The sequence below is a fragment of the Phalangium opilio genome, unplaced genomic scaffold (assembly GCF_054372755.1).
Source record: "Phalangium opilio isolate 3A_F unplaced genomic scaffold, DU_Popi_V2 ptg000070l_1, whole genome shotgun sequence".
Taxonomy (NCBI): Eukaryota; Metazoa; Arthropoda; class Arachnida; order Opiliones; family Phalangiidae; genus Phalangium; species Phalangium opilio.
In genome coordinates, this window is record NW_028324182.1 from 11,678,345 (window position 1) to 11,704,760 (window position 26,416).

The 26,416-nt window shown below is 37.2% G+C and overlaps 2 protein-coding genes across 2 annotated transcripts in view; both read left to right on the forward strand.

Moving 5' to 3' along the window:
* The window catches only part of LOC149661640 (cell adhesion molecule Dscam1-like), a 183,565-nt gene that overhangs the window by 85,512 nt on the left and 71,637 nt on the right, over positions 1–26,416 (forward strand). Inside the window, exon 3 of the mRNA XM_089843202.1 lies at positions 11,239–11,373. The gene's annotated coding sequence lies outside the window, so the exon portion shown is untranslated. The remainder of the gene's footprint in view (positions 1–11,238; positions 11,374–26,416) is intronic.
* Positions 17,157–21,176, forward strand: LOC149661645 (uncharacterized). The gene is made up of 2 exons (XM_089843204.1): positions 17,157–17,240; positions 17,316–21,176. The coding sequence occupies exon 2, from the start codon at positions 17,321–17,323 to the stop codon at positions 17,663–17,665; it is 345 nt and encodes a 114-aa protein (XP_089699330.1). The 5' UTR covers positions 17,157–17,240; positions 17,316–17,320; the 3' UTR covers positions 17,666–21,176.

Sequence of the window (26,416 nt, forward strand, 5' to 3'; positions counted from 1 at the left end):
ATTCAATTTTAATGAATGGTATAATGAATTTCAAATTTTCTGAATAGCTTCTTACTGAGTAAAGTCAACTAGAGTCGAGAACCGTTTCGCCATAGAGTAACGAAGCTATATTCGAGGAGGGCAAATAGCTTCAATATAGTCATTTTGTTTTCCACTATTTCACTCTTGTTTTGATGATTTCTAAATTCTCAGTTTAGATAGTTGAGCTATAAAGAAAACCACTCGATTATAGCTAAGCAACCCCGTATAGAAAAATTAAAGCGATATCGTGAATTTTTTGAAAATTTTAGTTCAAAGACTGTTTCATTTACATTAATAAATATTCCTCCTCACTTGTTCCTTTCAAACGAAAAAGCAAAACACTTTTGTAAGGGCAGTTTTAAGAAAAACCTAGAAGCAAACGGAGAATCTTTATTGTCGTGCGATGATGCTTTCAGATATGGGAGGTGCTTGCATAGTATCATTTTATTGACGTAAGCTTCACGAACTTAGTAGCGTATCTACCCATTTCTCAAAGTATCATCTTCACACAGTCACTTTAATGTTTCAAATGCTGCTGTTTCTGATCTCGGATTTGAAGGATAGTCGACAAATCGATTGACTATATAGCTATTATTATTCATCGATACATTTTTTCCCTTCCTTCGTCGCCTGCCTGACGAGTCTATTCACTTTTCTGAGCCTCCCCTTCTAATGTAGTCGGCTATCAACACAGTCTCTTCTCTTTCAGAATAGAAATAGGAGAGTAAAAAGCTTTTCCATCTACCTGATATCATGCGTATGCGTTCCATTCGGGAAAAGGGTATCGCGTCATCCTTCTCTCCCGCTTTTATATTCTCATCTCCGGAGGTTAGAAATAACGCCGAATAGTCGGGAACCATACCAAATGAAACCAGGCACGCATTGGCCCAAAATAAGCCATTCTCTATTTCCTTCTTGAGTTTATACAATTCTACCAAGGAAAAATAACATAACAGGAAGTGGAATTGTTTTAGTTAATTCGACCACGATTATTTAGTTCGCGAGGTAAGCGCTATTAGGTAAAGCTGATTCTTTTCTAATGTTATAATTTCATAATTTTTCAAAGACCAGTTATAGTTTTGTTTATTATTCTTGGGATATTTCAGTAGATTCTCGTTTTACCTTCACCTACCCTTTTCTCTTGGACTATTTATCGACTTGATGTCTCAGATATACTATACACTTCATTGGTATGTGGTGTTCGAACGTCTCGTTTCTCCAAATAGCTCAATAGCGTACTTGTACAGTGTTTAGTGATGGACAGTTTGTGGAGGTGAATCTTGGAAGATTTAGTTTCCCATCTTAATCTCAAGCCTGGTATCCCCTTCCCGGCTTAAATCTGTATTGATTCTAACTCAGTAGACAGGGTATAATGATATAGAAAACACCGGAAACGGTCAACGTTGTTTATAGACAAGAAGGAAGAATCCTCTTTCAGTTGGGAGTTTTTATCCGGACATTAATGGCCATTTTCCCATCGTCTATTGTGAGAGAAAACTATCCTTATACCTTACTAAGGATTACCAATAATAACTTTCGATGTTATGGCTATATATTTAAGAATTAAACGTAGTGGTGGGCCACATATTTCAACCCCCAATGTACAGAATTTTTTTAAGGTAAGATTTCACTAGAGTTTAAATGTCATCTTCTAGCTTACGAAGACGTATGGACCGTAACTAAAAGTGTGGTTCATTCTTACCCTGAGAATATTGCAGACAGAGGGCGAGTGGTAGGGACTTTGCACTATTGACGTGTTAGATATAAAAATAAAATACCTCTAGACTAGTAAAGCTGAAATGCGTGAAACTAGGGTGGAAAGCGAAAAGAAATAGAAGAAAACATACATCCATCCAACAAGGATTATCGCGGGACGGTAATAGGCTTAGAGCTCAGACTGTCGTAACGAGCGTTTCTGGGGGTTTTCTGGGTCTCATTTTACAGCCCCCCTCCCTCTTTTTCTTCTCAAAGGCCTCAGGACCCCGACCCAAGCTAGGCCGAGATATTAACAAGATGGGCAAGATGACTTAAACCTCCTCCTGTACAAGTACAAATACATGTTTTTGCTTCGACTGCAGTAACTAGCATTTCATCACAGAAAATCCATCATTTCAAGATTTCCAAAACCCATGGGGCTTAAAGTTCTGGAAAAAAAAATAACGTTGAACGTTGTCGTCGTCGTCAGTCGAGTCATATAGGAAACAAGAAGGCATTCCGCCCTGAGATATCACGAGGTGTTATGGTTTATGGCTTTGCAATATTTCCTCAGCGTCGAGACCCCCATGCAGTATCCCCTCTTCTCATGTTCTCCCATCACCACCAAGCTATCATCTCCGTCTTAGCATTCTTCTTTCTCGCTAGTAGATTGTAGCAAAGGCCAAAGCCAAGTACCATTAAAAGGGAGTTACCATTAAACCCATTATGCCTTGCCTTTGATACAAGTTGCAGCTGGGAATGAAAAATATGATGGAAAGAACGATTCCTTATTTTTTGAGAGGAAGAGACCCTCGTTTCATCCCATCTTCTCCTTCTCTTGGACGTTTCTGGGTCCCTGTTTAGCTTGCTTGGCCCAGGGGTTCCTCCTTGGGTTTTTGCTTGTTTTCATTACATTGCAGCCCCTCTAGTGACTACGCATTACGAAAAGGACTAGAATAGAGATGAGTATGAGCGAAGCGGACGAGGGATGGACTCGTTTTGTAGAAAACAATCCCCGTTGGCTAGATAGTCCATGGTATATGGCATTGAATGCTTGGAGAGAAAAAAAGTGAATTTTTCTCCTTTTCTTTCCGATCTTGTTTCGAAACGTCAGTCTCGTCATCTTTTAAGATGTGCTGATGGGAAATTGCCTGGCTAAGGTTTTTTCTTTCGTCAGGCAGCGGCGGCTTCTTCTAGTTCTCTGGTTCTCGCTTCTTGGTCTTCTTTCTTTCGGGAGGAAGGACGCTAAACCTATTTCCTTTTTTTTCGTATGGGTCCTCCGGACGTAAACGACATCGCTAAGGATTTATTTATAGAAGCTCCGATCCTTCCTCCCCCTATCTTTTCTTCTCTCAACCCCCCCCCCTCTCTTATTTTTCGGATGAAAAAGGAGAGAATCGCGTTTAGAAAAATAAAAAAGAGGCCACGGGAATTTTTTAACTTTTTTATTTATTTATTCTGGATGAGCCTTGTCACTTTTTCTTCCTCCATTTTCGGCTTTTTTTCTGTTTCTTCCATTTTTTTGGTAAAAGAAAAATACCACGTTCGGAAAAACCCGTAATGGGCTAATAAAGGTCACGTGATTCGAAAACCTTAACGGTGCCAAGTCTTATTTATCTATATAGTTCGTTCCACGACAAACGTGCAATTCCACCAAAACCTCCCCGAAGCCTAGGGATTTCTAATATAGCTTCGAAGTGAAATGGAAGATAGAGCAATTCGACTCAGAGTACGAGTAAGATGGTCGTTCCCTTTTTCAACTTTAAATTTCTCAAATCTTGCAGTTTCTACAGAAGCATATGGGTTAGGCAGCTCTTTCAGTAATCGCTCTCCATCCCGCCCATACTGACACTTTGTATAATTGCGAAGAAAGTTTCGTACATGGCGCCACCAACATTGGTAGAAAGACAAAAATATTGGACGGGGACAAGTTCTGGATGAGAATGCCTTTCTTTCTCTACTACGTTTTTCTCAACCCCTCCCCATCATTTTCTTTGGACATTCGTTATTATCTTTAAATCGCCGATGACACTTTCGGATCGGAAACCGGATGCTGTTAGCTCGACTTTTTCCTTATAAGACGAATTCATCTTTTTTTTACAACTATCTACTCTCATTCGCTAGTATACACTTGGCACCAAAAGGGGTGTATTTTTTATTCGAAGAGATATATCCTATACTCCGGATGTTTAGACTACGTAACTTTCTCTCCCTTCTTCCTCTGATGTGTTGATGAGGATTTGGAGAGTCCTGAGTTCCAGGAAATAGATAGGCGACGACGTCTATGTTTTTATTACAAACATTAAACTAGATTTATGGCCAATTAACAAACGTTGGAAGAGTGAGGTTCAAGTCTGAATATGTCAGTATATAAAAATTTATGAATTATTGCGCCTGAACCTTTTCATGACGTTAATACAAACACAAACAGTTCCGCATTATGGTGTGGCATGTCTGCGAGTGTGAGTGTGAGTCATCCATAACCCATGTTTGTTAGAGTACTTGAAAAACAGGAGGTAATGATGATGAAACTCTAGTTTTGAACGCTAAAACACGTGAAACTGTTAATTTTAAAAAGTAGCTTCGCTAAATGATTGCATATAAATAGGACATTCATCTGGTTTCAATACGGAGTTTATTTTTTCTGCAAAGACCATTTGAAACAAAGTCAAGCTTTTGATACATCACTATAATGGAATTTCCGCAAGTATTAGTATGTCTTGTTATGTCACCGATTGCCTCTAAGCAAAATAATTCCCTCCCAGACCATTTTTGACTGAGATAAGTTATCTTAATATTAGAATTAAGTTTCGAAATAAAAAAGTCATTTATTTTGCGTATACTTGATCGAGATGGTACGATATACCTTGAAGGCTTTATTAATTTAATTACACTTTTTTTAAAAGAGTTAACTGAAGTTGATGAGAACCTTTTAACCGACATTTTTCTACGCATCCCATAATTCACCTTGCGGGTAAAATATTTTTAAATATTGCCTGACTGGATTGAAATATGGTTAAACCTCTTTTTTCCATTTAATACCTTGGAGTACTTTAGCGTTAATAGGGGTAATATTTTAAGCAAAAAACTTAAGACGTTATACCGCGGGATAGGAAACTCATTTATATTGTTCTTCCGAGTAGAATTTGGTGAAAAAAAGTAGATAAAACCGAAGTTATATGATCGCATAGAAGTCTAGGTACTTTTATTTAAATTTTTTCCCATTCTTAAATAACAAAAATGTCATGATTCCATCTTATGCGTAAAAAAACTCAAATTTTAACTTTGGATTAATCACCTTCAGCTAGTTCTATTAAAAAATATGTGAACTCACTATGGAAAATTTTAAAAATCGTCTGCCCGCCTGAGTTGAAAAGCAATTATGCCTCTAGCGGAGCTTCCAGGAGAAATAAGTTTTTTTTTATCAAATTTTTTTTAAATAAACCGTTAAACTCATGTTGAGAAAAAAATTCGCTTTCACCATTGTATAGTCTCGCGTTTCAAGCTGACAAAAACAGCCTCGGCAACGATTTTTTTTCATCTAAATTTATCCGACTGGAAATGAGCACTTGATCGTCGCGTCGTCGAGTGCTGTAGTTAAGAAGAATTTCCTAGAGGGTGAGTGATACTGATTAACTTAAAACGAACGGTATATATTTTGTTATCACGACCTCCGTGGGTCCCTCGAGTGTCTCTTCAAGGTTAATTTACCGATACTCTTGCCCATAGTATCTATAGACCTGCCTACTGCTTGTCAGGGCGCCTTTAAGGTCAACGAAGCAAAGGTTAATAGGTTACTCTAGAGTTAATGAGGGTCAAGCGTAGGAACGTATAAAATTTTCGCGCTTTAGTACTTGGGTACGTTGTATAGTTGAACCACGTGTCAAAGGGCAAAGCTTCCCACTTTTTTATTTTGACCATTATCATGGCGCATTCACTTTTTAGTTTCATCCACGTGCATTTGCGCCACATTGGTGACGTCGGAACTTTTCTTACTGTACAGAGATGACCCACGTTTTGCAACCACAAAATTAGAGCGAGGAACTATAATTGTTCGCAGCTCGAGCAGAAAGCAACTGAATCAGTTGAATAATTTGATACAAATTTAAAGTAATGGGAATAAATATTTTGATAATTTATTTAAGTTTCGTTCTGAATATTAAGTTAGATACTTAGGAAGTAAAGGAGGGTGTGGTGGTAAGCTAGTTAGTCAGATATTCGTGTTTTGGAAATAAGTTTGTACTTCTGGAATAGGGTCGTCTTTCTCGTTGGGTAATTAGCTGTTATCGCGTTTGAAGAGAGCTATATTTGAATCTCTGGAGATAGAAGACGAACGGGACAAGAGAGCCAGGAATCAGCGTTTCTCCGAAGGGAGTTTCTAGACTTTCAATGGGAGATAAAGTTTAGGCGTATTTAACAAGTCTGGATTGAGACTATAGTATTGTTGGTTTCGAGGCATTCGCTGAAGTAAACCCCCTGGGAGGTAAAACTTCTTGTAATAAAGAGGACACTGTTTAAGCTGACTAGAAAGAAAACTTTAAAACTCAAAATTGGCGCTTTGGAAATTAATGCTCAGAAAAATGCCGTTGGAAATAACGAGCACCGGTTTGTATACGAAGTAATTGTCCGACACCCCGAGTGCGTCGATAGAACTTGCTTCACCAACTTAATTCTTGATTCATTCCCTCCCTGGCTGAATGCGCGCAGTGTCCCTGTTCCCAGTCCACTCGGCTGTACTCGAATTAAGTTGAAGGTGCGAGTCTAGGTAGGATTGTGATAATCTTAATCCCCGAAATTACCTCACCATCTCTCTTCAACCCCCTCTGAGACCATTCATCCCAACTGAGTGGTCCGGTACAATATGGCCCCAAGTTTTCCCTATCCATCAGAGGCTTTGGCGAATACTGGTAAAGGCGGGTTAGGCTATTTAGGCGATATGGGTAGGCCGCAATACGAGAGAAGGTACGGACGGTGTAGTCTGCTATGACGATAAGCAGATGCCCTACATTCTCAAGAGCTAATATAGAGAGGAGTTGGTTGGTGGTTTACGCGGTCCTTACGTAAATCACGACGCCAAGAATAGTTTAAAATTCTGAAATTCGGCGATATAGAAGGTGTAGGGGTAAAGGGATGGGTGAAAATTGTAATCGCCCCGGACTACGTGTTTACTTTGAAATATTTCGTTTTGACGCTTTGCCCGTAAGCCTTTACTATACTAGATCGTCTTCTCCTTCGCTGCCGGAATTCTGAATTCTGGTATCTATTTAACGAAGGAAATTATTATTCTAGAAACGCGATTGTGTCGTCCGGCCCTCTCTCGCTTCAGCCTTTTGAATTTGAAAGTATACTGTTCACGGTGGACCGAGAGATATGGGACGTATGTATAAATGTACTTAATCGTGTCCACGTGTCTAAGATGAATTAGGTGAAACTATGGAAGAAGAATTCCCAGCGATGATTCAGCTCGTGTTATTCTGACTTTTACCGTATTCGAATGTACCGCGTGGATAAACGTTAGAGATGGGAAGGTTTCCTTTTCACGATATGGGGCGTTTGTTTACGCGCCCACGAATGTAATCGCTTTGGGAATCCTTTAATAAGGAAAGATGTACCTCGTACTACACGTATCATAACGGATACTGCATGGCCTATTATTATGCAGCCCCGCAGATGTATTAAGACTCAGACCAGAGATTTTGTATTGCATCACCTAACTCCTTCGTATCCCGGTCGTATCTACATATTTGAATATGAACGAAAATAGAAGTAGATTACGTCTCAAAGTTGTCGACGAGTTAGGTTTAATTCCTCGGTTATTTACTACGCGTTGCTTGATAACTTTCGATTTAAACTTATTAACGCTCGGTACATCCGCAACGTATTAGCTGATCCAATATTTATTCGAAAAAGTTAAATTTCCTGTCGGTTTAAGCTAAAATGCTAATTTTTGGGTTCAGGCCTCCGATGTTGTTTACATTCTCACGAGACGTTTGTCTAATCAAGTTTTCCAAACTCGGCATCACCTGAAGTTTCTCAAACTTACTTATCCTTATCTCTTCGGATTTTAATTTAAAATTGTTCGTACTCTTTATTAATAATTCTTCAAGTGTAAATCGATATACGAGAAATATCAATATTAAATTACTTATTATATAATGTTTAGTCTAAAATTATTTTTGACCTCCTTTTTACCACAGTAGCCTCAGGCCCGCTTGAAATTTAATCATAAATTTTCGCCCAAACGTTTTAGTCTAAAAGATAACACTTACCTACGTTTTATAAAATAATAAAGTTTCGTATATGCGTTCAATTCTTGGTGCAAAATTCGTTGGTCAAAATCGTGAGGTAGGTGTAAAAGTTTCGATAGAAAAAAAGGGTTTTATATTTTTATATACCATTTTGTTATTTTTTCAATATAAAAATAAATCCTTTTTTTTTTCATCAAATGTTTGTAATCTGAAATTAGCGTTTGGGAAGCGGTATTTATTTTTATTTTCTTCAGAGCAGCGGTGTTTCTTTTTTTTAATGGCCCGAGGATGTTGGGATAGGTACAAAGACGGTCTAGATCTTTGTTAAACATACCTGCGGGGCTTATATTTACTTTATTTAGTTTAGTTTACTTCGTGCACCTTTCAACCAGAAAAAAAAATAGCGAACGAAGAAGAGAGGGCAAAACTTTATTGATTTTTTTTAGGAAAAGAAAATTGCGTAAAAACCAAAAATTTCCTAGAGACTCTCTACTACTAAAGTCTGGTTATGGTTAGATTCAAGAACCTTTTTGGTTTGGTTAAGGCAACAACGAAAAACCAAGGGTTTCCACGATTCTTCTCTATTTATCTTACGTGAAGGCGCATGAGAGGCCAAAGAACTCGTTAAATTTTTCATCAGGAGAATTGTCTGTAAATGAAAGTGTGGACCATTCGTAAGGTAGTCTGATTTCTAACAAGATGGGCCCCTCATAATGTTGTTTGGTGCCATGACATCGTAATTGCTTGATCGCATATCCCAATATTTAAAAACATCTAAGCCTTGCCGCCTAATTCTAGCAGCAAAGGCTTACGTCTTTTTGTATTCTTACCCCATGCAAATATGTTAAATCTTTCGCTCTGATTTTGTATACAATTACGAACGTATCTTTTTTGTCATAAGTCTGTCCATTAGGCTAAGTAGGCCTGGATTTTAACACAGATGGTATTTAATTTCTTTAAACGCTTAACCCTCGGCCTTTCAATTGCGGTTTTTTATTCCTATTATTCTTTCATCTCCTTCCATTAAAGAAATATTCGTAAATCCGAAGAGCGCATAAACGGCTCATTTTCTGGGCAGGAAGGCTTTTTCTATACGCCTTCTCTTATACGTAGATTCTAAAAATGGAATTCCAGAGATGCTCAAGGAATTCTTAATCTTTTTCCATACCCCTTTCTCCGGCTTAAAAATTTCTTGGCAAAACTTTACACCATTGATTTCCAAGCCCTTCTTTACCGTCAAAGGTAAAGTTTTAAATACGTATACACTCAAACACACCTTTTATCTACTACTTATTTAAAACACGCGCAAAAGTCCTGAAATAAAAGCTTTTAAAAGATTTGCGAAGAATTTTCATCGATATTAAAACCAACCGAGTGTTATAGGACTATAGGATTTTAATTTTAAAAGGCTTCTAAGGCCGCTGCTTTTAATAGTAAAAGGATATCCTTGATTTCTTGGTACGGTGCCGTTTTGAATTTTTATCTACCTGTGTTTAGTAATATATCCTCAACGTAGATTATGGGAGCGTATGTTTGTGGCCTTTGAAGTTCAGCTCATCAGATCGACGAAAAACAAGAAAGATCAACTATACCATTAAAAGATTTGATACAATTAAAGTGTTCGGAGCAAACTATGTGATGTTGTTTTTGAGGCTTAGATGAACGCAAGCAGATATTATGATATTACGTAATCGTAATTTTTCTTGTTACGCAAGAATCTACACTATTCAATTCCAACTCGACTTTGGTTCTTGTGTTCCATCTCAATGTCAATATTCAATGGGTACCAATTGTGGCTCTAGTTTAAATCGAGGGTGAATGATTTATACGTTAGTAATAGTGTGACAGAATTGTACACAAGGACAATCTCTGGTATGGTCTTGGGAGTATTTGAGAATCCATCCATGGCCGTAGATGGTGAGGGAATTTAAGAGGGAGAAACAGCGGGAGAGAATGGAGTTAGTTCTCGTGCCGATGGTGCGGTGCCTTCCACGACGAGCTAGGGTGAAGCTTCATTTCCATCCACAAGTAGTTTTCGACTGTAACACTCGAGCCGCAGGTGGCGCTCGCGTTCTGAATTATATACATAGGCACTAGGCAGTCGAGTCAGTTTGTTCCTTACATACATTGCCCGAGAATTGAAGAAATACGACACTTGGACTCTCACGGGTTCGGATCCTCGCCATCTGCCCGGCTTTACTTTTTTAAGCACATCGCCAACGCCAAGTTGACATTCCCCCGGGTACGGGTTTCGGGGGGCTCTTTCCCCGGGCGAACCTCTTCTTCTATACACAAGAGAAGTACGCGAATGAAGAAATTATGAATCCGATCATCACATTGGTTTCGAATTCGTCTCTTAACTTAAAAATGTCGTGTTTTGAATGTCTTCCGTTTATCTTACTTCCGCTCCAAGCGCAAAAAAGTCCCTCTTTGCTTCTTGAAAAATATTCCTTTTTTTTATTTTTTTTTTCTAAAAAACCCTGTCTCAAGTCTCATTCTCGGATAGCTATGCAATGAAAGCGGAGATTTTTCGTACCGCGTTCGCCATCCACGAGCCATTTTTACGCTCCATCTGAGACATGCCCTTGTTCTTCCTTGCCTCTTGCTATGGTACCGCACATATAGAGTGGTGCAGCATGCGCCCCGAGTTGAATTCCTACCATGTCAGCCTTGTAAGGTTGCAGGGGTGACGCGGAAACACGTACCAGGTTTCAAACAAACCCCCGTGTATAAGTTTCCCCATCAGGGTTGTCACCCTCCTCTTTTTTTTCTCTTCTGGCTGGAAATTGAGGATATGACTGTAATGATGGTATCCAAACCCCGCTTAAATCGAGCTTGCAGTCTGCAGAACCCCAAGATCAACTGAATTTGTGGGGTTGCCATAATACTGGGTAACTGGAACGGGCGCCAATATGCCGTTATATTAAACTATTGGGGGGACATTGAGGGTATCGAGTGCTTTTGTGCGCGAGTGTACTTTGAGTTGTACGTGTGTCCTTTTACTAGCTTCGTTTAATTATTTCTTTATCAATGACTCAACCTTGTTTGTTCCGATAGGGACCTTGTACTGTTAGGCTCGATCTACATCCTTAAAAGGTTAATCAGTAAACACTCCTTATATTAGGTTACAAAATTTTTGGGGATTAAATGGTCCACGTATGTGTAATGTGTCATATGTTTTCAATCGAATAATCTCATAATTTATATAACACCAGTTTTTAAAATTAAGTAATTCGGTTGAATTAACCAATTTTTCTTTCTTTTTCTATTGCAGACTTTTGTTGTAACGACAAGTATTCGTCCGAAGACTTCCAAAGTCTTGTAGAGATAGAGTTTAAAACGTATTCGTGAACAGATTGAGACAACGCAACGAGAAATCGATAATTCTTGTAAAGGATCGCCTAAAAGGGTGAGAATCAAAAATATTTATTTTTACTTAAAAGTTTAAAGTTACGATTTGGCAATTGAGGCGTATTTGAAATGTCGATACTATTACGGTTAAACTCCCATAAGGGTTTGCTAGAATCAAAACACCAAAACTTAGAGGCTCAGTTAAGTATTAACAAATAATTTGGGAATGAAATGGAAGTATAAATAACATCGCAACCACTTGGGACACACGTCGAAATTTGTGTTCTGGATTTTGTCTTTTGATGCGGAATTTTAAGAGGCTCTGAACCCCAAAGGAAGTTTTTGAGCCTGTTTTTCTATTTTTTATCCTTTGCTAAACCTCTTCACTTACCAAAGTTGAAACGAAATTGAAAAGTAACAAAGCCTTGGCCTTGGTGGTGTTATAAGCCTATTTATAGTTTCCCTAAAAGGGTAGTCGGTCGCCGTCGGAAATCGCGATATTTGCCAAAGAATTTCATATTACGTTTGGACAAAGTAATTTTTCGCGCATGACACTGAGATTCCATTTTTGGAGAGCTTCTGAAGTTAAAAGATAGTAACGGCTAACTGAAGTCTCTTGTGGCCTAAAGGCAATATTTCTGGATTTGTCTTCACTAATGTATTTGTTTAAGGTATACGAGAGTATGAGGAATTCCTGGCTAAGGGAAGCAACGTTTCGTTATGAGTGTAGTTTAAAGGGATTCAACTTAAGGGTACGAAAAGATACGAAGGAAACTGGGGAAGACGAAATTAAATATTTAAATTTAAACCCAGGGTAAAATTCTGCTTAAATCTTGTCAGTAACCTTTAACCGTCAGATATGTTTCACTAAGTAATAAGACGCTGCTAGTATACATTTCGTTCGCCTCATTTGAGACATTGAAGCGACTTAATGGAAGCATTAGGAAAACTGGAAGCCGGTTGTTTTGAAAACACACACGCTGTACCTTGTAGCTATTGACTCGAATTATTTGGATGTAGCGAACCCTTGCTTTAAGAGATGTTAGTATTTGGCGAACTTTGCTATTCTAAAATTTATTAAATTCTTAATTAACGACATCAAACGAGAGGAAACCCGTTTATCGGATTCTCTTAGGTATTTGATCTGCCGCTTTAATTTCGCCGGGTGGTCGGACACTTACTTCTCTTGCGGAATAAAAGAACGGATTGTTGGAGATAGGTGGTTATAATAGTCTTGTCTCTTGGACTTTGCATTCTTGGAAATAACAAACCATTACTTAGAAGTTAGAACTATACATAAGGTACAAGCGTGGATTCGTTCATCCTTTCAAATTACATAGTCTATTGGCCAGTAGTAGGGACTACCTAGATATGCAGACATCCAAGATGGTCGCCATCTTGAATGTCTACGTATCTAGGTAGTCCATACTACTCTGGCCAACGTCTTGGTCTAAATAGCTCCTAATTTCGAAAAGAATGAGAATATTAATCAAATATCCAAATATCAAAGCAACAGAGCTTTTTTTATTATTATTATTATTTTTTTATGTAGAATTCCCTTCTCCGACGTTGTCGCAAATTGAAATAAATTAATATTTCATTTTGTAGCTCTTATTTTTTGTATTTTTCATCTCGTGGGTAAACTTCACATTTTTTTCACAACGAATAGTTTTTCGCCAAAGAAAAAGCTCTTTATTTCTATTCACGAGATAATGAAAATATTTTAAGAGCGTTTTGTGTCTATAGGCCCCTTTTTATATAAAAATATCTTTACTTTTTTTGGGGGTCCGAGCGGCGGCACGGTTTATGAGGTTTGCAATCAAGAAAATGAGAAAGTGAGAGGCAAAGGAGAGGAAAATGCTAAGAGAATGAGAGAGGGTTAAGGAAGGATCCGAATTGCGTTTAAAATAAAAAGGGAGAGCGGTGTTAGGCTTAGTTCTAGCTTCTTTCGTTCATTACATAAATTTTTCTCAGGCGTAAAAATGAAAGGGGCTTTTGGGGGTACCTCAGAACGGTAAAAGAAGAAAAATACTAAAATAAAACAAAAGAGCTTCGTTGTTGCTTTCATTATTTTCGGCCATGTGCGCTCTTTATAAATTAAAAGAGATGAGGGAAAGGAAAGAGGGCGGTGTAGCGATCGTTAGCCTGAAAAAATTAAGTGGCGTGAACAAGTTGGACGTACTATACAATAGTTTCACGTTATTTTTTCTTAAGCTATGCAGGAGTGGATTGTCTAAACCCAGAAATGAATTTGCCAACGATAAATTTAAATTACTTGACACAATGTTATAAGTTCTCTTTGGCGTTTGGGCGAAACTAAATCTAGTCGGAGGATAAAAAAGAAGCGACAGCATCTAGGGTTAATATATGGTTGAAGCTAATATATTCATTTGCTCGGATTTTTGTCGCTACTTGCTGGCTCCATAGCTTCCTCCTCTACCACCTTCCACATCTTTCTGATTTTCCTTTTGTTTTGAGCCTTAGCGTGCATGCCCAATGACGGAAGCTAAGGCTTAACTATGTGGGTGGTGGTTTTCACCACCATCTCCGGATCCCGGATCAAACTAGCAAAATCTCCTCCCCCTTAATCTAACCTCTATTTATGATACTTCTTTTATTTTTCGGATGAAATAGAGCATCGTTTTTCGGAAGAGGATATTCTGGGCTCCAGAAGATTTTGAAATATCTAGCTCGTCCTGGTTTGATCCTTCGCCCTCGGTGGTGGCGTCCCGAGTTTTAGTTAAGCTCTAGAGAATTCATTAATTTTCTCCCTCTGGCCTTTTTCTCGTCGGAAAAACTCGAGTAAATCCTTTAACCGTCTTCATATTCTTCGACGCATTAGTTAGCCCGGCTATCTTCACTCTCTGGCTAGCTATCAAGCTTCTAGCTCTTCCTTCAATGCCCCTTTTTTACATAGAAAAACCCCTGGATTTACTCTCCGTAAATGTCAGTATAAAGTAGACGATAGAGAAACTTCATTCTTTAGAATCTTTTAGCGAGTTGCAAACTGATCCCCCCTCCATGCATACGCGCCCACTCCCCAACCTAAAAAAAAAAAAATTAACATTACAGGGATGGGGAAACTCGAACTGAAACTAAACTCCCCAGTTATTCTAATTATGTTTCCTTTGGCATCGTAAAACTTTTCCAAGGTTGGTTTTAAAATGGCTCGCTCACCTATGGAACAGAAATTTCGTTCGCATAGCATCAGTTAATAAAGATAAACCCTCGAAATGGGGTATTTATTATACCCCGAAATGTTTATCCCTTTTATTCATTAACGTCACGCGCACACGAGCTTGTCATCTGTTCGTGTTATAGTGATTAATTGAATATACGCCTAACTTGCTTGATTTTAGCTGTAATTTTACTACAACGTTATTCAAAGGAGCACCGCGAATAATATGGGTTCAAAGCCAAGCAAAAGCGTAGGGATTTGAGCAGCGCACCACTATATCCCCGAAATTCAATGATGCAAATTTTTCTTTCTCCTCTCTCAATCCCGCTGTCCTCCTAGATCCCGGGGTCCCTTCTTCAGTCATCCGTATGTCGGCTTCCCCTATAGTTTGGCTAATAAGAAAGAGGCACCCCTACTTACATACTGTAGGCGACCCGTAGACGAGCGGGTAAAAAGAATTATGTGACCAAGAGGTTATAGATAGAATATTAAAGCGTTTTCCTAGACCGGGGTAAATCTGGCCTGGGGTTAAGAGCTGCGAGTTAGATCGAAGAATTATTTAAATTCTCCCAATAATGTTGAATGCTACTCGAAGATCAAGATTATTACTGTATAGTGACTGCTTATATATTGTTTGAGGCAAGAAGTAAGGCATTTGGTTTTAGTCATAGTCGAATTATACTCGAGATCTTACGTATGCAAGCTAAAATAATCCATCGTTAAGCCTAATTGTTTTGAATTTGATACTTCGTGTGCTTTTTACAATTGTTAGAGAAGTTACGCATCGTGATTAGTGAATATGGTTTGTCGGTCGTGAGGAAAACATCGAGGGTGAGCCTGCGGTGTGAGATCGGGATCAATCAAAGCCATATTAAATAGTCTAATCTACATGAAATTCGTGAGAAGATTGAATAAACTCCGAGTTATATAGCCTTCCTGAATTTTCTAAGCCGAATTGGCCGAGCGAGTACTAATTGATTGATGAGATAGCTCCTCTCCCGAGAAGGGCGTGGATATTACCGCCTTTTTTGCCCCCTATTCTTTATCCCGCCTTTTTACCAAATCCTTCTCTGAAACTAACTCTTCGTCGGATCTCCTCCACCCCTACGATTTAGTCCCTTCGCTAGATTAAGTCGCCGAGATTTAAGGTCTCCTAACTTTTTTTATGTCTATATATCTCGGCTCTGTGTAACTGTGACTCCCCTCCCCCAATACCTCGAGTTGGTCTTTACTTCCCTTGAATTTCCAGAATACGGTTGCCCGGCATTTCTCCAGCTTAGAATTTTACAGAGGAAGATTTTTAATCGATCCCCGCGTTTCTCCTAGTTCCTCTCCTCATCGTGATACTCTCATATCTCTGACAAATTTATCTTCACCCTCCTTCTCCTCTTTTACGAATTTTAAAATTTTTGGGTGGAAAAATTTTATTCTGAAATACTTAAATGCAGGCAGTATCAGAAAAGGGCGAGATTTAGGGAAATGGAGTTAGAAACAAGAGGAACAAGTGATGTTAGTTTAAACCCAAATAATTAATATTTAAATGCTTCGTTAATAATGTCTACCATCGGTTTTTCTTTTAAATGTAGTAATCTGTTTAACTTCTTAATTTTTAACTATAAATTTAAATTTAAATTAATATATAAACAAACCAGACCAGACCTCGCAATTATAATAATAATAATAATCCGAAAACCTTTTCTTAGTTACGCATCTCAAAATTTTGAGTAGCGCTTGACTTGGTTGGAAACTTGGGCAGGCCTTATCTTTAAAGTAGTACGTCAAATCTGAACAATTCTACTCGGAAAGAATCGAGAGGCTCAATTTTTAAATATGGATTTATTTATGTAAATATTTCGAATTTTTTTTAGATTGTAAGAGGCTTGAAAAAGCTAACTTTAGCTGATTTTTTTTTTCTTTTTTCTTTTCACGGACACTCAAGCCCCGTCATTGATTTTTTTATCTAACTCATACATAATACATGAGGAGCTTACTATAATATTGATAGTTTCATTTTATATTGTAATAACGTTATCCTCTGGGGACGGCAGCGAGAAATATTTCTCTCATCTTCTACACACTCCTGCAGACTTACTCGACTAATATTATTGGACCGGGAATTCTAATCGACACAAAGTGGCCTACTATATATTGTCACTATCTCCCATATCACTACTTCATTCAAAATCCACTCAAGATATATCTAGTAATAACCAACCGAAACGGGATAGGTTCGACTGTCTCGGGCTCGTTTCATCTCGTAAAAATACTTTTTTTCTTGTTGTGTTTTCGTATCCCTTCTTTAGATTCGTCTATAGCGTTTTGTGTGAAGCGTGTAATAGCCCGTCCACACCAAAAATTCGCGTTAGCGCTGTTCGCTTCGCAAGGTTTGCAATGCTCGCAAGCGCCTACGCGTCTCGGCCACACATGCAAAAACCGCCTGTTTTACCTCTTGCCGAGAGATGCTTGCACTAGTATGCGAAGAGGCGCGAACCACGCGTTCGTATTGTTCAGCCAATCAAGGCGCGATAAAGTACCACGTGATTCTTCCTTTTTTAACGTTTCAACAGACGACACACAGGATATGGAGAGATTGACCGTGTTGATGCCAAGGCCTAAATAGATTAGTTTGATTTATTTGTGAAACATTTGGAATACGGGGGATACAAATAATGTAAATGAAATAAATGACGAGGCTTTGATAAATGAAGTAAGGGAATTTCCAGAACTTTGGAACAAAACTTGTAAAGGTTACCGGAACAACAGAAAAAAAGATGCCGCATTATTATTGAAACTTAAAATATTCTTCTGTTTGGAACACACAGGTGCCATGTTTAATTCCTACAGGAAAGTAGCAACCTCGATGACGAAATCATTTATGACGTCAAAATATAAGCGTACGTTATTGGTTGATCCTTTGCGAACAACGCAACACTTGCAAAAATCTTTGGCACGCCAAAGAATTTTGCTCTCTTCGCAAGCCTCGCTTAGTAGACGTTTTTTCTGGTGTGAACGAAACGCGACGGATGAAAGCGAACAATGCGAATGCGGCGAACGTGGCGAAAGACGCGAAAACGGTTGGTGTGGACGGGCTATAATGGTGATTATTCGCTCTACTAGGCCTTGGTGCCCCCTTTTTTTCTTTCGCTACAATATTACGAAACGAAATCGATAAGCTCTTTGAGCTATGACTTTTCTCGGTGTCAGTAGTAAATTTGTTTTTGTGTGTAAACAAGAAAACAAGTTCGCTACACTTCTTAAGGCGTATTTCCATGGAAGTTTTTGCCAGCTCGAAGCTCGATCGAATTGGATTAAGATTAAGCAAAACCGGTAAAGTAAGGTAGTGTCGCGAACTATTACGTTTAGATGCACGCACCTTAAGCGAAAGATGTATCGACTTTATCAAATAAATGCCTAATAAAAATGTCGCACTAAAACTAATGCACTTTTGGGGCCTAAGAGACTTGGGAATTGGAAATCACTTTAGCGCATCTATTTCCTGGAAATATATTTCAGTATCATGATAAATAATTTAGTTAGTGTAATGAATGATTAACTTACTTAAAGTGAAATTTTGTAAGCCATCGACTTGAAGGGATTTAAGAATCCATTTTGCTTAAATCTAGTTTCGTCTCATGTTCCAATGACACTATACTTATTCTAATACATAGAAAAAACTCATTATTTTTGTTTCCCAGCAGAGTGTACATACCTTTTTCTCCAATGGGGTTTAGATCCCATTGTAATAACATCAACATTAACGACTTGCGTGTGTTTCCTAGCAGTCTAAATTGGTCTACCACGAATTCTCCCGACCTTTGGGGTCAACCTTTAATATTGGATCACCCACACAGAGCAGAGCCCCTTACTCGGATTAAACTGTACCCAAGCTTATACATTTGGTGTCCTGGTAACGATTCTTTTTTACTGAGGGATAAATACGTTTAATCTAGTCCTGGCGTCATCCAGAGTTCTTTCATCTAGAATCACAAAAAACAGAACCATTTTTAAGCCTTAGTGGGTTATATGTTTCTAGGTTTATTGCCTTGATGGAAACTGGCCAGCATTTTGTGTTAAATTTAATATAATTAAGGGTTATTAGTAACTTAATTATGATAGAGAAAGATATAACGATATGTGACTTCCCAAACACATGAGGTTAGTTTTACCCATCTTGTTATTTCCCTGGTTCTTTCATGGAAAGTCAGCGCTTTTGCCTAATTTAGAGTAATCCTCCAACCTCGCACGATGTGCTCTCTAGATTGATGATGAAAGTTGCCCAACAAAAAGAAGAGAAAAGCTTAGCCTGTAGCATACGGATGTGCCACATTGCCTAAGCCAAAAAGAAAAAAATCCACTCCCTAGATGTCTCTCATCCTTTTTTTTTTTTGTTATTAGTATTCTTGTAACCAAGGATCTCATAAATCCTTCGCAGGGGATAGGAAAAATAGGCACAAAAACCACACCAAGAGCAAGGAGAGCGTATAATCACTAGAAATTGCACGCCACTAGTTAAAGATGTATTTCTAGCGAATAACAAAAATTACTCGGAAGTGTTATGCGCAATTTCGAAAGTATACCAAGTCCATGCCTTTTCTCGAAAATAATCAGATGCTAGAGTAAGGAGATAACTCCAAAAATGATACGGAGATGAGAAAAAGGAAACTTCATCGGCTAAAAACATCGTAAGCTCGTGTAAGTCGTAAAAACGAAAGATGAACCGTTTTTTATATTGAGATTACAGTCGGTTATAATCCTTTAGTGGATTTGGCAATATCTTTTATTCCTTTCTTTCTTTCATCCCCAAAACAAAACATAATGGTTCTTTTTCTCGCTACTTTTAATATTATATCATATTTTTGCGCTGTAACAACAATCACACTATAAATAGTAGTGATATTTTGATGCAAAAGAAAGTCAGGGATTACCAGATATTACTGAAAACAAGAGATAAATCGAGGGAAGCGATCATCTTTTTCCAGGGCCACACCCTGTACACGATACTTATTGATACTCAAACTATATACGCCTATACACATGCATGGGTCGATTATTTAAACGAGGTTCCAAAAGTGCATAGAAGGGGTTGTGGAAACAAAAGAACGGTATAATTTTTGCATACGTATAAGCCCGTACAAAAGCTATTCTTTCCAAGAGAAAACAGTGGCTAGCATAGCCTATAGCTGGACCAAGGAAAGATCAGCAGAGTGTATCGTTGGGTTGGGTATCGTCTGTTCAAAGAGTGCGAACAGAGCAAATATTGGCTAGCCCTGGATCCTCGCGCTGTATAAAAATATAAGAAGGAAACCAACTATAGGTCCAGGGCCATTGCATCGCGGGTCACCCGGAGAATCACGACAGAACGAGGCTGTCCTTTTTCCCGCCTTCTTTTTCCTACGCTTCAGTCTACCATCCCACTACTTACACTCTTTCGGTTCGAGACTCACCGCTGCTACATTTCTGATGGCCACTGCGGTACGTACCACCAGAACACTCTCGCAACTGTAGGCTTTCAGTGTACACACATGTATTCTCCAACACTAGCGTATATTTACCGCCTACTTTCGTTCGATCTCTCTCTTGTACGTAACCATGCTCGAACTATATCATATTGGTAAAAGTATATATGGAGTAACTCTCGTATATACATCAGGAGAAAAAGCGCCCTCAATCTCTGTATGGTTATAAATATATAGGAGAAAAAGTTCTATAGTACATATAATATTGTGGGAAGAAATCTAACCAGCCTGTTGCCCAGCAGCCCTCCAATTTTCTACCTGCAATTCTATATGTTGCTTCCGATTCATTCATTCGCATATATATATTTACTTCCGATTTCACATTTTTATCTCCCTTTTGGAAATAGTGAAGCCAGAGTTGAAATTAATGTACATCCAAGCTTTTTTTTTCTTTTCCTGCTCATTGTATTTGCTCCAGTAGATAATAAAAAATAGATTCTATTTCCTGATATTTTTGAGTACTAATATAAAGCCTTAACTATTATAGAAAAATTGGTTCTATTTCTGCAGAAGGCTCTACCATCGTTGGTTGCTCTTGTACGGAATCAATTTCAAAAGCTTAGTAAATATATATATATATAGACTTGAGATTTGGTGCTGGCTTTATTTCTAAAACATTAGAAATATCCAGGGCTCCTTTGTTCCATTGTTTGCACTTATTTTCCAGCCAAGGCCTATAGCTAGTATGCGTAAAAACATACGCAATTCCTATAGAAATCTGAGTTTTTGTTCAAAAAGAGCGGTCTTAAAGATAATCTTACATCCCTCCAGTTGAACAGATATCACTGCAGTGGGAAGGATGTAGTACTTCCATTACACGCGTTTTCGAGCAGGCCAAGAGGACCTACACAATAACAAATCCGGCTTCCATTTTATACATATTTCATAATACTTTCGGGTCCCTCTCCCACGCCCTAAAAAAATGTACGAACATTTTTTTATATATATCTTTTATTTTAAAGTAGCAGTAACTCAATATCTTTTGAATCCATCTTTTTGCGGGAACCGAGAGTGTTTACGCGCGGTTTGGAACTTGAATCTCTTTCTGTCTTTCTCTGTTTGTGTCTCTTTTCTCGCTTCAGGGCCTGGAAATGTATTTTTTTTTTTTTTTCATTTCTTTCGATGTCTTTTCTTATAGGAATGTATAAGTTTACTGTATCATGAAAATGCGTACACTGTAAAAAAAAATGTGGCGGAAACGCTCCTATAAAGGTATTTTCGACCCCCACCCCAGACGTACCATATAAGGTATGAATTCGCACCCTTCATATAGGGTATTAATGTGAACCCCTAGATAAGGGGCGTTTTTTTATACCATTGGGTAATTTTTCGCGCCTTAATAGGTACATATTAGTAACATAGTATTTGTCTTTGAAACAACAGAAGGGAATAAATATGTACCCTTCTTGAGTGATTGGGGTATAAATAGACTCCATATATGGTGCTTTTCCGGACAACAACAATTTGAATTAGGGGTGCGAAAAAGCGCCCTTTCTCCATTTAGGGGTGCGTTTTCAGACCATTAAAGGTATTTTCTTGGATATCAAAAATTCGAATTAGGGGTGCAAAAAGCGCCCTTTCTCCATTTATAGGTGCGTTTTCAGACCATTAAAGGTATTTTCCCGTACCTTAAAAATTTGACTCGGGGGTCCGAAAATATTATTTTTCTCCATTTTAAGGTGCATTTTATTACAATTAAAGGGGTTTAAAAGTTTGAGCAAGGAAATGTGATTATTTTCGACGAAATAGTTTTATTTCCATGAGGTATCTATTGTGATAATTCTTTAAAAGAACTTCAGTGTATAGTTAACTTTATCGGGGTCAATTAAGATTCGGACTAAAATACTTTAACACTTTGATTTATTTTTAAATTATTTATACTTCATTAATAAAAATTAAATTATAACTTTTTTATTGAACAAATAGCTACTTTAAAGCCGATAAATTAATTTCACACTACAATATGATTATTAGAACATTAAGCTTAAACCTGATAATCTAAATATTTAGTACTATGAAAAACTAAACACTTACCAGAAACTATTTCTTAAGAAACCAGATATTAAAAAACTAATGATATCTCACCCCCATATAAAAATTTAATTAATTTATACCATAATTAATCTTCTCTAGTCAAATCGAAAACAAAGATTTTTAACAATATTTTTAGAAAAAAAATATTTGATTAAAGAAAGATGACTTTGTTACATTTGTACTAAAATTTCCACCACAGAAACAGATATTATAAACCGCTTGAATAGTTGGTCGACCTTTTTTGACTTAATAAAGATTATTCAGTTGAAGTCATCACGATTAATATAACCCTGCAATGAAAATATTATAGAACTGATTTAAAATTATCTTAAAATATCAAACCGCCGTTTTTAGACATTTTCAAACTCACATTTAAATTTAATCCTTTCCTGTTACAACACTCTAGAACATTACACAACAAGAATCCATTTTAAAGGCATGATGTTATGACTGCTATTTACTGTATCTTTTGTAGGCATTCCATGAAATTTTACATATCAGGTTCATACAAACCTGGACATGTCAGGGAAATAAATTTTTGACTAAAAACTGAGGGAAATTTTCAGTAAAATTCAAGCAACTTCGTGAGGCTAGAAGATTACTCCACTCTAAAATACATCCTGAAACTATTACTCAAAAAAAAACCTGTGGAGTTATTTGGTGGTGCCAGAGAAATATATGGGGAAAACCTGGATTTGTCAGGGAAAACGGGACTCCAAAAGTCTTATCTTTATCATTTTTGACCAAATACCACAATTCTTTTCATTCACATCTTACGTGGAAAATACCTAAATTCATACCAACCTGGGTTTTAGCTGTTTCAAAAATTCACATCACTTAAGTTGTGATTCATGAACTAATCCATCAGTAATGATTTTTTGTAATGCTAAGTGTAAACGGAAAAGTTGCCTTCTGATGGCTGAAAATAGAGAATAAATTAAAATTAACTGGCCAAAGGCTTGCCTTACTTTAAAGGATGAGATCCGTTAGTCAGAACTTTAGTTTTTATGGCTCCTGATTCATACAAGTCTGAAATAGGAAACATTTTTAAAATTCACACAGTTTATATTAATGTATTACACATAATTATTACCTTGGTTGGACTTGTGAGCGTAACTAATTTTCAAATGGACGTAGTCGCTTAAATGAGTGTCGCTAAGCCTAGTTTGAAATTTTTAGGGTTAAAAAAATATGGCACGCGACGCGCGCGAATTTATTTCACGATGGCGCGTGCGCACGTGACTTTCAAGTAAAAAATTCCTTTTGAGGTATAAATAAACACCCTCCACAACATAAAATATTTACAAATGGTACAAAAACACACCAACAGAGAACCCTGAGGCTTGTTTTGACACCCTATAGGGTTAGAATAAACACCTTAAGGTGTTTTTTTAAGAAAATACCTTTAAGGGTACAAATACACCACATCAAAATCCAATTTTTTTTTTACAGTGTAAAATAACTCTATTGTTGAAACTGATTTCTCCATCTTCTTGGGTTACATGGAGGTTTGCTATTTTACTATTTTCTTTATTTTGGGTGTTCGGTCCTCCATGAATATTCATTTTAGTTCCTCTCTCGAGTCTTATCTCTCTCTCTCTCTCTCTCTCTCTCTCTCTCTTTCTCCCTCTCTCATTGAGATATTTTTTTTTATTTCATCGTCAAGCGTGAAATTTATTCCTTGGCAAAGATGCGTCGAATTATTTTCTCTAGCGGTAGAAACAGAAAGAAAAAATTAATAACGATTCCATTTTATTATATATATTTTTTATTAACCAGGTGGGCCTAAATTGTTCTCTATAAATTAAGCCCGTGTTTCCTGTATACATTTTTATACTTTTAATTTAAAGTAGTTTTTAACTAGCTATATTTTTAAAACTATAGGAATCACGCCCTAATTTATAATTACGATCCATTATTTTTTAAAAAATGAACACCCCTCTCTTAATTTTAAGCAAACTCTTCAGCCCCCTACCATCGTATTTCCCTCGTTATCTTCATGTATGTAAGCGTAGTAAGAAAACCGATTTAATTTTGCCTGGCTACCCTAACTTTGAAAGAGAGAGGGAGAGTGAGTGAATGTGCTATAGAAGCTAGATTCTACTCTTTGATTGAGAAATTAAATTTTCATGCTTTTAAATTTTTCACGAGTATAGTTGGTCCATGCCATGCAGGATTTATACTGTATAGACCTACCTACCTTTGGTTTTGAAAGATATTTCAACTTGCCTGAAAAGGAGGGGAGAAGAGATTGGAGTACGAGTGTAGTTGCTTGAAAATTAATTTAAACTCTTAATATATCAAAGTTATATAGTTTTCAGACTAGGATGATTGATACCATTTTACACCAGGAGACCAGGCTACTTGGCGTACAGAAGTATATTACCAAATAACATGGCCTCCTGGAGTAAAAAGGTATCAATCCTCCTTAGTTTGAAAACTATGTATAGTTATTTTCATCTAAGTCTAAATATGCAATTTAGAAACGTTCCCTACCTATTTTGCACCTTTATATGCCTTATACACGTGCCTTTGAAGACTGTGTTTAACTTAATTGAAGCAATGTTGCGGAATGAGAGCGTAATAATGATGAAATCCACCCTGTTTATATTTAAACGTATTGTTTGGAAATAATTGGACATCAAGACGGTAAGGAACAGGAATTCATATATATAGTATAGTATTTAATGGAAAAGAGGGGGCGTGGTGAATGCGAACAAGCTATACCTATGTTAAATTTTATTTTTAAAGTAATTTAAGGTGTAAGTCCATAGTTGTACGTATAAATTCAGTATATATATATTAAGCTAGAATCTATTCGTACAAGACTTCGCGCACAGAAACACGTTACCCCGAGCGAGAAATTTTGGATTTCAGGATAAACCCGTTTAGAAATATTTTTCATCATTGATCCGATGGTACATTTCGAAGTATAAATTCGGGAAAGGAAGCGAGGGAAAACGGGAATAGGCCCTCTCTCTATATGTATATATATATATATATATATATATATATATATATATATATATATATATGTATAGCTAGAATCCAAACTTTATGTGTTTATACTCGTAAAATAGGAAAACTCCAATTTTCGAGGCGATGCTCCTGGTATTTCGGATTTTCGCATTTGTTCGGACCTTGGTTGAACTTCAAGAATTGAAAACTGAGGTAGGCAGATTAACAGGGGCTTTCCCTGATGTATCGCATTTCGTAAAATCAGTTAAAGTGACTCCAAAGAAGGCAGTATTTTATTTGGGTATAAATTAATTTAAATATGTCACATGCACCACGTGACACCAAGATCCAAAGACTCGGTAAGAAATGAAACTGGACATCTGGTCCTTGTTTTCTTGAGATTGCAGCTTCAGTTCCCTGAAGTGCTATAGTTTTCATAATAGAACGAACTAAGCTTCTTTGAACCATGCCACTGACGTAGTTCAAATAATGTTTACACACCCGTGACCGTCGCTACCTTCTTTGGAGTCCCTTTAAATTGGTGTGCAAATTTTCGACTGTATTCAAGAAGGAAAGACTACACTGTATCGAAACTTCCCCAGATGCAATTCACGTATAGTTGCATAAGTAGAGTCGGTCGGCCCTTTTCGAACCAGTTTTAAAGTTTTCGGGAGAAATATAGGGCCGCTCTTGAATTATTCGAGAATTTCTAGGACTGGCTGCCGAATTAATTTGGGAGTTGCCCGAGGGCACCTTATAACTAATGACCCGAACTCTTATTTCCGAAATCCACTCTCATAGACTTCGTTTCAGAACGCTTAGGGTGCTGGATTTATTATGGAGAATTCCGAAGTTCCTCTAAACTAATTTTCTTTTGTCTTAAATCTTCTATCTATCTATTATTATTGTTATTAATATTATAATAAGTATCTCTACAATCCAGACTCGTAGAGAATCCCGAATAGTAAAACAGTTTTTTTTAGCAATCCCTGAGGTATAGCCCCCCCTTCCCCCGGCACGTTGACACTGAAAAAAAAATTTATTTAAAATATTTGAATTATTTATAAATCATGCATCCTTTTTCAAAGGAGATACATTAATTTTTTATAATTTTTATTAAAATTCATCATATTTATAATAAATTTTGCCTGATTTTGAGAAGCGGAATATTTTTTTTTACTCGTATTTAAATGGAAGGATGGATAATTACATGCACGACGGATGTTGATTTCATAATTTCTCTACTTCATTTCAAATTTATGAGGTGAAAACTAGTTTTAAAAACATATTTTCCAGCTGAGTTTCCATGCCTGTAGAGACGCGTATTATTATTATTAATTTATTAATTAAATAAATAAATGAATCCTAGACGAAGTTAAAGAAATGTTCGACAAGTAAATATGTGTATATTAATA

Coding starts and splice junctions, on each gene's coding strand:
- LOC149661645 (XM_089843204.1), top strand. CDS start 17,321: ATGTTTAATTCCTACAGGAAAGTAGCAACCTCGATGACGAAATCATTT.